The 12,122-nt window shown below is 47.9% G+C and overlaps 2 protein-coding genes across 2 annotated transcripts in view; both read left to right on the top strand.

The window, feature by feature from the left end:
* The window catches only part of PLEKHA4 (pleckstrin homology domain containing, family A (phosphoinositide binding specific) member 4), a 29,185-nt gene extending 25,747 nt beyond the window's left edge, over positions 1–3,438 (top strand). Inside the window, exons 16-19 of the mRNA XM_006868174.1 lie at positions 108–269; positions 2,291–2,358; positions 2,753–2,865; positions 3,176–3,438. Of these exons, the coding sequence (XP_006868236.1) occupies positions 108–269; positions 2,291–2,358; positions 2,753–2,865; positions 3,176–3,438 (606 nt within the window). The remainder of the gene's footprint in view (positions 1–107; positions 270–2,290; positions 2,359–2,752; positions 2,866–3,175) is intronic.
* An 885-nt stretch (positions 3,439–4,323) lies between these two features.
* Positions 4,324–12,122, top strand: part of HSD17B14 (hydroxysteroid (17-beta) dehydrogenase 14) — a 33,499-nt gene continuing 25,700 nt past the window's right edge. The window contains exons 1-4 of the mRNA XM_006868173.1: positions 4,324–4,411; positions 4,884–4,922; positions 5,231–5,313; positions 6,431–6,497. Coding sequence (XP_006868235.1) covers positions 4,324–4,411; positions 4,884–4,922; positions 5,231–5,313; positions 6,431–6,497 — 277 coding nt within the window. The remainder of the gene's footprint in view (positions 4,412–4,883; positions 4,923–5,230; positions 5,314–6,430; positions 6,498–12,122) is intronic.

Genomic DNA, 12,122 nt, shown 5'->3' with positions numbered 1-12,122 from the left:
AATAGTCCTCAGCAATCTTTTTTAAAAAACTTTTTTGCTGTGACTTGGGAAAAGAGAGAACTGGATAGCCCAAGACCAGAGGCTCTGAGCGTTTCTTATTTCCCCAGGCCCCCCTGCCCCGACCCCGGATGAGTGCCCAGGAACAGTTGGAACGCATGCGCAGACACCAGGAGGCTGGACGGTCCCTTCCTCACTCCACCTCCCCTAGGCTCCTCACTCTGGGGAGAACGCTGTCGCCGCCCAGACACCAGCCTGACCCAGAGCCAAGGGTAAGTAAGACAGGTGGGGGAAGTGGCGAGATGGCATGTTTCTGAGTCCTCTGCATCTAGTCTGAGTCTCGGTTTCCCTCTCTGTAAAATGAAGATGCTTTCTACTACCTCCTTGACTACCTTAGTTTTCAGATTCACTGCAACTTGTAGCTGCGTTAAAATGTCTGCATCCTGGCCCACCTGGAGGTGGGGGTGGGGTGGGGATGATCACTTCACCAGCTCTTTTGCTTCAGGTTTGGATCATGGGTCTCCATTCCAAGCCCAGTTTTTTTATTTTTTTCTCAGTTGTGTGCTGCAGGGTCCGTTATGTGCTGTCAAAGGCAAAGTAATCCAGTGTGTAAGGAAATGGACTATACTCCGATCATAGGGAGAGCACCCCAGATCTGAAAATCAGAGTGGGGAGCCAGGCTTTTTATAGGGATGAGGAGACAAGTTAGGGGTCAGTGGTGGCTCAGTGGTAGATTTTTCACCTTTCAGTTTGGAGATTTGAGTTCAATTCCTAATCAAGGCACCTCATGCATGTGGTTGTTGTTGTTGTTATGTGCTGTTGAGTTGAGTCGGCTCCAACCCATAGCGACACTATATAGGATATCTGAGGAGTGACTGGTGAGCTTGAACTGCCGACCTTGCGGTTCAAACGACTTTGTTATCCAGCACATTAACCCACAGCGCCACACCAGGACTCCTCACACATAGCCACCATTTATCTATCAGTGGAGACTTAGCTGTTACTACCATTGCCACGCTTGAGTCCGTAGATGCTGCCACTTGGCCAATCCATCTCGTTGGTGGTCTTCCTCTTTTTCCCTGACCCTCCACCTTACCAAACATGATATCCTTCTCCAGCGACTGGTTCCTCCTGACAATATGGCAACAGTAGTGAGGTTGGCCCAGGATCGGGCAGTGTTTCATTCTGCTGTGCATAAAGTCACTGTGGGTCTGTACTGACTCGATGGCACCTAACAACAACAACCGTGCTGAACCGGTTTCAGTGGAGCTTCCAGAATAACACAGACTAGGGGGTAAAAAGCCTGGTGATTGATTTTTGGAAAAAAAAAAAAACAGCTACCAAAATGGCTATAGATCATAACCGTCTGATTCTGTGAGGTGGAGCTGGCGCAGTGGCAGCTAGCACCAGTAAGATACATGATGAGGTGGTGGAGTGATTTATGTTGGGGTTGTTTGTGCAATCAGTGACTGGAACAGGAAATGTTTAGTTCTGGAACTACTTAGTTTCAGGGGACAAACATTTCAGCTCATCACTCACAAAACAAAGGACGGAAATCAGTTATTCAGTCTCTCCAAGTCACATGCGGCAGGCCTTCTCTGCAGCACATTACTTCCTAGAATACAAAAAGGTGGAGGAATTTTTTATAGCCTTGGAGTCCTAGAGTGTCGCTGTAAGCATTGGACTGCAAGGTCGGTTTGAACCACAAGGTTGGCGGTTCAAACTCACTAGCCACTCCTTGGACTCATATACAGGGCCGCTATGAGTCGGAACCAAGAAGCTCTGGTAAGTGTAGTGGTTACGAATCGGGCTGTGAACCTCAGGGTCAGCAGTTCGAAACTACCAGTTGTTCCACGGGAGAAAGATGAGGCTTTCTGCTCCCATAAAGATTTGCAGCCTCAGAAAACCTGTACAGGATCGCTATGGGTCGGAACTGACTCCACGGCACATAACAACAACAACATAAGTCAGAACCAACTTGGCACTAACCAACATTTTCTTCCCAGGAGAACATGGATCAGGACAAGTTCAACACTGTTGGTGTCTGGGTTATTTCATCCCCTTTTTGAGTTTCCCTGGTGGCACAGTGGGTTAAGTGTTGGGTTACTAAGCAAGTGATGGGCAGTTCCAACCTACTGCAATGGAGAAAGATGAGGCTGTCTGCTTTGTACAGCCTTGGAAACCATAGGAAGCAGTTCCCTGCCGGGTAGGCTTACTATGACTTCTCTTTCCCCTCTGAATGAGGACACAGAGCTTCTACCTGAAGAATCCTAATGCTTCAATTCCTTCACAGCCTGCTGTAGATGCCTTAGGACTCTCGGGAGCCCCAAAATGCCTCCGAAGTTCAGGGACCTGGAGTAGGTGAGGAACCAAAGGGCGGCATGGGAGCAGGGGAGTCTATTTGCCAACGGGGAGAGAGTAATTATTATTAAAGACTTCCGAGTACTGAAATATATACATCGCAGAATTTTAGAGACACATGAGTTCCTGGAACACATGAAGCAAAATCAGAACGCCGTGACGGCAGTGAGAATTGCAGTTCCCTGTGCATCCTTGATAGAAAGTAAACCCCTCCCTTCCTTCAGGGAGATGGGGTGGATGCACTCTAGACTGCATGTGGGCTTATGTAGGGCATAAAGTCCTTTAGCGACACGCGCGTGGGACTACAATTCCCAGAAGCACTCGCGCGTCCCGTAGTACTGTGTACAGGCTAATTGTATATGTCCTCGCCCCCCAAATCTACCCTTCCTTCCAGTTCAAGGAACACCACTCCTTACTTGCCAATGTCTGAAGGCCACCGGGAGCGGGTCCTCAGTCTTTCCCAAGCCCTGGCCACTGAGGCGTCACAGTGGCACAGAATGATGACAGGTGAGGCGGGGGCGGGGGGGGGGGAATCTTGCATTCTTGGGTTTTAGTTGAAGACCCCTAGATCCTGATGAAGAAGGTTTGGGGAGTGGCCGGGAATCCTTTGTTTGGGTGAGCAAAGGGCAAGGCAGGACTTGGGAGCAGGCAAAAGGGAAGTGGGCACTGGGACTCCAGGCTCCGAGGAAAGCGGGGCTGGGGACCCGGACTCCTCAGTTTGAAGGAGGAGGTAGCCCGGGGCCTGGAAATGCCTTGGAGATCTGGACTGGACTCTTCTATCGAGCGGGGTGCCATTCTTACTCCTCCTTCTCTCCAGGTGGAAATTTGGATGCCCGGGGAGACACGCTCCCTCCTGCACCTCCGCCTCCGTCGAACCCCACACCCCGGATGACCTCGCCCCCAAGGTCTCCTCCAGTAGCTAACTCCCGCTCCGCTGCTTCCCCTAGCCTGGGCAGTGGGCGAGTTAGAGGCTCCGCCCCCTGGGAGTCCACGTGGGAATCTGGTCCCAATTCTCCCACCCTGACCCCTACAGAGGGGCAGTGGCCTTTGAGAGTCACCCTACTGCAGTCCAGTTTCTGACCAGCTCAAACGCAGAAGCAAATCAGAGCGTGGGGTGTGGCCCGAAGATCTAGAGCCAATCAAGGCGCCTGGGGTGTGGTCTGGGTCCCTCCGGTGACTTGGAGAGGCGTGGTTTCCACAGCCAAATTTTGGTTTTCCCAACGCTGTCCAAATTTGAATTAAAACTTTGAACTTTTAGCGAATAGCTTTTTTTCTTCTTGGTTTGTTTGGAGTTGTAGCCCTGGGGTATCGGCCGAAGCAAAGCTGGAGTCCGGGGTTGCTGCGTACTGAGAGTGGAAGGGACTAAGAGCTCCGGCTTTGGGGTTTGAGAAATGAGGGAGGTAGACAGCCGGATTCCTTGATTAGGTGAAGGATCCCGGGACCAGGACTGAATCCTGGCTCTTGGGGAGAAGGGGCTAGGGCCAGGACTCCTGAGGCTAAGGGAGGAGGGAGTTAAGGTTAGATCCCTGTGCCTGAGGAAAAGGGGGATGGGGGTCTGGACTCCCGGAGTCTAAGGGAGGAGGTGTTAAGATTAGACTCTTATGTGAGGAAGGAGGGATGGGGCCGGGATTCCTGGGTTTAAGGGAGGAGATTAAGGTTAGATTTATGTGTCTGAAGAAGGCGGGGCTGGGGGCCTGGATACCTGGGTCTGGGGAAAGTGTGTCTTGGAAGGAGGGAGTTGGGGGCCCGTACTCCAGGTCTGAAAAAGAAGGGAACCAGGACTCTTGAATTGGAAAGTAGAGGGACCTGGGGTCGAACTTCCTGGTCTGACGCTATCCTAGCACCGCCTCCAGGGCCGGGCCTCCAGGATCAGCCTCTGTTTAGGACTTGACCCCACGGCTTTAGGGACTTTGAAGTGGGAAGAGGTCTGAAGTGGCAGGAGAGGGAGAGACAGGTTCGGGCAGAATGGCCATGGGAAGACGCTATGCTGAAAAGGTTGTGATTGTGACTGGGGGCGGACGTGGCATCGGAGCCGGTATCGTGCGTGCCTTCGGTGAGTAGAGGGTTCTGGGTGCTGGAATTTGGGGTTCCAGGAAGTGAGGAGCCCGGGAGGCTAATGGGAAATCGGAGGAAGGGATTCCAACACAGAGGTCAAGATTCTTATCTTTAAAAAAGCCAATTTTCATGCTAAGTCTGTTGAGTGGTGGTCTCTAACCACGGTTCCTCCTTTCTTTGGATTTTGGGTATTGGGGCTGCAAAAAAACGGGAGGTTTGGGAAAAACATGTCTTGGGGGTTTAGGGTTGACTTTGGAAGTCAAGGTTGAGGGCCTGGGAACCCACAGCAAGCCCCAGGAGTGGCCGGGCAGCATAGCTGTGGGACCTCTGCCCTTTGTCCCAGAGGATCATCATGGGACAGGGGTCACGAGGGGTTGGGAGGGCGACTGGGCTGCTTCAGGTGGCCACACGGGGACAGCAGAGACCTTTCGTTAGATCAATGCCCAGCTAACCTGTCCCTTTCCTTTTAGCGGAATCTGGGTCCCAGGTGATCATTTGTGACAAGGACGGTGAGTGAGTTCTTGCCCCCAAACCCTCCTTCTTCAAACTCTGGGGTTTTGGATCCTGCCCCCTTCTCCCTTAGATCCAGAAGTTCCTTCCATGAGTCCTAGCCCCCAGCTGCCTCCTCCCTCAGACCCAGTGTCTAGCCCTAGCCCCCTTCTCCCTCGGGACCCTGTAGTCCAGGCCCCCTGCCTCCTTCCTCAGGCCCAAGGGTACTGGGTCCCAACCCCCTCCTCTTCCAGACACATGAATCGGGGCTCCCAACTGCCTTTCTCTCAGACCCAGAGAGGGCTCCCTGGCCTTTCTCTCTCTGCAGAGTGTGGGGGCCGGGCCATGGAGAAGGAACTTCTGGGCACTGTCTTCATCCACTGTGATGTAACACATGAGGAAGATGTGGAGGTGAGTGAATTTTATGTCCTGCCCTCCTAGCTCCAAGAATTTCCGTCTCTCACTCTACCTTTTTTCCCCTCTGGGTTTTTGCACATGCTGTTTCCTCCTCTTTTCTTCCCTCTCCTGGTTACATGCATCCATCCCAGAGCGTTGAGACCATGCCATCTTGCCCAAAGATGTCCCCCTACCTAGTTCTGTTGGCCAGCTCACATGTCTCCCTATGTAAGTTCTCCTTTTTTCCTCCCAATTCTTCAAGGCACACCTGTTTCTCACATGGATCTCAATGATTAACTTCCTCAAAGTGTGCCTCCTTATTACAGTCTCTCTCCTGTCTCGGGGTTCCTCTACCTTATCTTAGTGGTTGTTAAGTATCATAGAGTCCGTTCTGACTCATAGTGACCCTGTATGGGGTTTCCGAGTAGCGGCCCTGGCAAGTTTGTGCTTCAAACTGACTTTTTAGTCCAGTGTATTAACCCACAGCTCCATACCAGGACCTCCCCTTATCTTAGTCAGTATCTTTCTGGGTCTCTGTTCCCCCTTCTCTGGGTCTCTGTCCCCTTTTTTCTGGGTCTGTCTTCCCGCCTCTCTCTGCATGCCCCCCAGGTCTCCATCCCCCTCATGTGTTCTGAAATGGTCCTAACTACCCACCCTCTAGAGTCCTGGTGTGGCGCTGTGGGTGAATTAATGCATCAGACTGCAAAGCTGTTTGAACTGCAAGGTCGGCAGTTCAAGCTCACCAGCTGCTTCTCGGAAATCCTAAACAGGGTCGCTTTGGGTCAGAACTGACTTGATGGCACTTAACAACAACAACCCACTTTCTGGAGTCCTGGTGTGGTGCTGTGGGTGAATGTGTCAGACTGCAAAGTCGTTTGAACTGCAGGGTCGATGGTTCAAGCTCACCAGCTACTCTTTGGAAACCCTATACAGGGTCACTATGGATTGGAATTGACTCGATGGCACTTCACAACAGCAACAACCGAGTCTCTGCTCTGTGACTCTTGGTTCTTGCCTGCCTTTCTCATGTGCTGATTCTGGGGAAGTGTCATACTTCCTCTGGCTCTCCCCAACCTCCCTTGGTTTTGGGGGCCCTGAGCTGCCCACTCACCCGTCATCTCCTCCTCCCCAGGCCCTGATCTCAAAGACAGTGCGGCGGTTTGGCCGCTTGGATTGTCTGGTCAACAATGCTGGCTACCGTGAGTCATGGGGCCGAGGGCCCACCTGCCCAGATGCACACCCACTCCCTGTCTCCTCCCTTTCCCCCTGTGCCTCAGTCTCCCCTGATCCTGACCCCAGTTCCCTCATCCTGTTCCCTAGCTCTCTATGGTCAGTACAATGCAGCTGTGGGGTCCTCAATGCCTAGGCTTCAATCCTGACTCTGTTTTATCCCTGCTGTGTGCCCCAGGACAACTCTTTACCACTCCGTGCCTCAGTTTCCATATTTCTAAAATGAGGTCAGTGGGGAATCACTGGTAGAATCCTTATCTTCCATGTGAGAGACCCAGGTTCGATTCCTGGCCAAGGCACCTCATGTGCAGGTGGCTAGAATGCTGAACAGCTTTCAGCAGAGTTTCCAGACTAAGAGAAACAAGGAAGAAAGGTCTGGAAATTTACTTACAAAAATCAACCATGAAAATCCTGTGGACACAAGTGTCTAATCCACAACCGATCATGATGGAGCTGGCAGAGGACTGGGCAGTATTTTGTGTTGTTGTATCTGGAGATGACCCTTCATACTGGCTGGGCCATTAAGCAGCTCTCCCATCTATTGGGACTTACAGTGAACAGAAGAAACAAAGCTTCACTGCTCCCATCGCCTTCATATGGAATTCACATTCTAGAATGGGGAAGTAGATCATAAAAGATCAGTCAGAAGAAAGGCGGCCTGCTGGCTGTCTACTGAAAAAATCAGCCATTGAAAATCCTATAGAGAGGGCATGGTTCTCCTCTGACACCTATCGGGTTGGCATCCGTGGGCGTTTGGTGTTAACGCCAAGGTAACTCCTTTCATGTCACTCCAAAGGCGTGACATGCTAACCAAAAGGTCACTGCCCTAACTCATTAGTCACAGAGCAACAACAAAAAAACTGAAATTGTTGAGCATCCACATTCCAGCTGAGGGCCCTCCCTTCTCGTTTCAACTCTCAGACAATCAACAAGAGTCTCTGTTTTTGCAGGTTTTGCCATATTTTCTTTATTTTTGTGTAATTTTTCTTGGTGGTGTTGCTGTTTAAAAATGGCCCCTTAGTATAGTGCCAAAGGAGCTCTGGTAGCGTAGTGGTTACGAATCGGGCTGCGAACCTCAAGGTCAGCAGTTCGAAACTACCAAGTGTTCCACGGGAGAAAGATGAGGCTTTCTGTTCCCGTAAAGATTTACAGCCTCGGAAACCCTGTACAGGGTTGCTATGGGTTGGAACCGACTCGATGGCACTTAACAACAACAAAAGTATAGTGCCAAAGTACTTACAGAAAAAAGCAGTGTATTAAATAAGCTTCGTTCAAGCATGACTTAGAGTGCTCTTGGCCATGAGTTTAATGTTGTTGAATCAATAATATATATAAGTGATTTTTTTTTTCCACTTATTTTCTTTAAGAGAGTGATTTTAAAGCCGAGAACACGTCAATCAAGGTTAGGTACTGAGAAGCTGAAAAACTCTGAGCAGGGGCTTTGCAGGAGGTGAACTCTGTATTTCTTGAGGAATGGTTCAGCATTTTTTTATTTCTTGTTTGCAGTGGCTTTGCAGAATATTATTGTTGTGAATTATGAGCATCAACTGCATTTCTATTTGCAAAATTCCCTTTGATTTCAGAACCCAACCTCAGTATTACGAAAGTCTTACGCAATATGTGTTGCCCATGCTCCTGAGGAAGCCTATAAAAGAGACCGAGCCTATAAAAAAGATATATCCATTCTTCTGTTGTACTCACAGTGTACATCCATGTTTGCTTAATCACCATTTTGAATGCTTTGAATTTCCATATTTCCTAGTGGGGGTGGAGAAAGATAAGCACACATGATCAATATTACTGTCTTCCGTGGGGAAAAAAAACAACCAGGCAAAAGTGGCTCCTCAGATGGAGGAACCCGGTGACGCAGTGGCTAAAGCACTCCGCTGCCAACGGAAAGGTCGGCAGTTCTTATTTCCCAGATGCTCAAAACAAATTATTGTTGTTGTTGTTAAGTACCATTGAGTCAGTTCTGACACACAACAACCTCGTATAGGGCTTCCGAGGGGCAGCTAGTGGATTTGAACTGCCGACCATGTCCAGTGTTGATCCTACTATGCTACACCAGGACTCCAAGATAATAGCACGAATGTTCATAGAATGCTGGTGGTGCTGTGGGTTAAACGTTGGACTGCTAACTGAAAGGTCGGCAGTTCAAACTCACCAGTCACTCCGCTGGAAAACTCTGTGACAGTCAGTTTCTGTAAAGATTTACAGCTTTGGGAGCCCTATGGGGCAATCTAGTCTGTCCAATAGGTTCGCTGTGAGTCACAGTTGAAGGGTTTTATATAAGATGTCTAGCGGTGATCCGTATGATGAAGTATTTTGTATTATGAAGTTTGAGGGTAGTTTGAGACAGAGGGTCCTGGAAAGTTTCTACAAAGACACGTGAACAACTCCCTAAGGAAGGGAGGCATGAAGCCTCAGATAGTCAAGGAAGAGTGTTCTACTGTGTCCCCATTTTTCCATCCTGGGGCTGATGAGACAAGGTTGTTATTAGGTGCCGTCGAGTTGGCTCCGACTCATAGCAACTCTATGCATAGCAGAACGAAACACTGCCAGGTCCTGTGCTTACCTCACTGTGCCAATTCATCGCGTTGTGGGTCTTTCTCATTTTTGCTGACCTTCCACTTTATTAAGCATAATGTCTTCCAGGGACTGGTGGTCCCTCTTGATAATATATCCAAAGTATGAGAGACAAAAATCTCACCATTCTGGCTTATAAGGAGCATTCTGGCTGTACTTTTTCCAACAAAGATTTGTTTGTTCTTCTGACAGTTCATTATACTTTTAATATTCTCCTCCAACACCAGGATTCAAATGCATCAGTTTTTCTTTGGTCTTCCTTACTCATTGTCCAACTTTCACAAATATATGAGGCTATTGAAAATGCCATGGCTTGTACCTTAGTCCTAAAGCTGATGTCTTTACTTTTGAACTCTTTAAGACCAACCCTAAGTTCACTGCTGTTGGGTCGATTTTTGACTCCTGTGACTTCATAGGATAGAATAGAACTGGTTCTAAGGGTTTCTGAGCCTAAATCTTTATGGATCAGACAGCCTCATCTTTCTTCAAAGTTACTGATGAATTTGAACTGCTGACCTTGCGGTTAGCAGCCCTTTGCTGAATCGACTGCACCACCAGAGTTCCTGACTAGATGTTTAAAAAGAACAGAAATTTATTTCCTCATTGTTCTGGAGGCTACAAATTCTAATGCAAGGCGTCAGCAGATCCACTCTCCTGCTGAAGATTGCAGGGGAGAGTCCTTTCTTGTGTCTTCCAGCTTCAGGTGGTTCCTGATGTCAAAGTTCAACAACTCAGAACACTAGAAACAGATTTCTGAGCAGGAGTAATGTTGTTGAAGTGCTGTTGAGGTGGTTCCACCATGTGCAACGTCATGACACAATGTCCAGTCTTGACCCACCCTCACAGTTGTTGCTGTGTGTGAGCCTTCGTTACTGCCACTGTGTTCATTCATCTTATTGAGGGTCTTCCTCTTTTTCACTGACCCTCTACTTTACCACGCATGATGTCCTTTTCCAAGGACTGGTCCCTTCTGATAATATGTCCAAAGTCCACCAGACAAAGTCTCTCCATCTTCATTTCCAAAGAAAATCAGACTGTAGTTCTTCCAAGACAGATGTATTTGTTCTTCTGGCAATCCATGGTACTTTCAATGTTCTCCTCCAACATTGTAACTCAAATGCATCAATTCTTCTACAGTCTTCCTTATTCACTGTCCAGCTTTCACATGCATATGAGGTGATTGAAAATACCATGGCTTGGGTCAGGCGTACATTAGTCCTCAAACTGACTTCTTGGCTCTTCAACACTTAAGAGAGGGCTTTTGCAGTAGATTCAAAGGACAACTTTAAAATTGGGCATCAGTGAGCTAGTGTTCCAATTTGTTAAGATTTTCAAAGTATCTACCTCTCAGTTCATTAGGAACTCTAAACAATGTTTAAAATTGGATTGAGTCAGAATGTATCAAATCTTGTAAGGGCTCCTCAAACATGAAGAAGAGGAAACTAGAACTATCCCTAAGACCATCCCAGGGCAGTGAATCAGGATAGGCAGACTTCTGGAATCTTCTCCCACTTGTTTTCTGAAAGAACAAGTTGGAAGTGTGTCAGTGAACTGGTGAAACAAGACCACTGCTTCTGAAGCTTAGTTACAGTTGAAGGCATGACTGTAACCCCACCTACTACCATGGAGCCAATTCTGACACATAGTGATCTTTCTCCCATGGAGTGACTGATGGATGGGTTTGAACTGTTGACCTTGCTGTTAATAGTCTAGTGCATAACTATAAGCATTTAAAAATTATATAGAAATGATTATACAACTCCTAGATTTCTTTTTGTGGAACTTTTATTGTGATATGGGTGAACGTTGACAGAATAAATCCACTTTCCATTAGACAATTCACACACATCCGGTTTCTTCTCATTGAAATTTCCCCTGTCCAATTCTCCTATCCTAACTTTTCCTGCCTTCTGAATTTTGTCAAAAATGCAGCGCTTTTGATCTCAAATGGTTGATTAGTCTAAGGTATGTGTACTTCCCTAGCGTTACTGTCCTTGTGTTGTTAAGTGCATTAAGTTAGTTCTGACTCATAGCAACCCTCTATAGGGTTTCCAAGGAGCAGCTGGTGGATTTGAACTGCCAACCTTGTGGTTAACAGTCCGGTGCCCTTGTTGTTGTTAATGCTGTTGAGTTGGTTCCGACCCGTAGTGACCCTGTATAGGGTTTCCGAGGAATAGCTGGTGAGCTTGAACCACCAACCTTGCAGTTCAAACGGCTTTACAGTCTGGCGCATTAACCCACAGTGCCAAACCAGGACTCGTTCTTGTTAAGTGCCATCAAATTGGTTCAAGTTTTGACTCATAGTGACCCATCCTGTTAGCAGGGATAGAGAACGTCTGGCCCAAGGGTCGTACTGTTGTTTTAAGTGCTGTTGAGCCGGTTCCAATCCATAGCAGCCCTGCATAGGACTTCCGAGGAGCGGATGGTGAGCCTGAACCTGACCTTGCAGTTCAAGCTGACTTTATAGTCCAGCGCACTAGCCCACAGTGCCACACCAGGACTCCAAGGGTCATAAGGTCAGAAAAAAATCATTTGGTCTGACCCTGCCAAGGCAACCACAGTTCCAGCCATCCCATTATAGCAGGCTAATTTTTTTTTTTTAAATCAGCGATATTTTTAATAAAGAAACCCCCATTCCACAAAGGAACTGTTAGGAGACAATATTGAACAACTGAGTGTTTTAAATCACAGTTTTTAGTGACACATTTAGAATGATACTATAATGAAACCATTCTCTTGTTTCACCGGTAACAACAGCAAAACAAATACTTTCACATTGGTATTGTTTAGCTGGACTGTTACAGTACAATGTTTGAGCAGTATAAAGTCATAATTAAAGAAATAACTTGCATATTTCTTTAGTTTGAAATTACCAGCTGCTCTGTGGGAGAAAGATGAGGCTTTCTGCTCCCGTAAAGATTGACAGCCTCAGAAACCCTGTTCAGGGTCGCTATGGGTCGGAACCAACTCGACAGCACTTAACAACAACAACAACAACATAGTTACTA

This window comes from Chrysochloris asiatica, unplaced genomic scaffold, assembly GCF_000296735.1.
Source record: "Chrysochloris asiatica unplaced genomic scaffold, ChrAsi1.0 scaffold00116, whole genome shotgun sequence".
Taxonomy (NCBI): domain Eukaryota; kingdom Metazoa; phylum Chordata; class Mammalia; order Afrosoricida; family Chrysochloridae; genus Chrysochloris; species Chrysochloris asiatica.
Note: the sequence above shows the minus strand (reverse complement) of the source record. Positions and strands in the feature narration are given on the sequence as shown.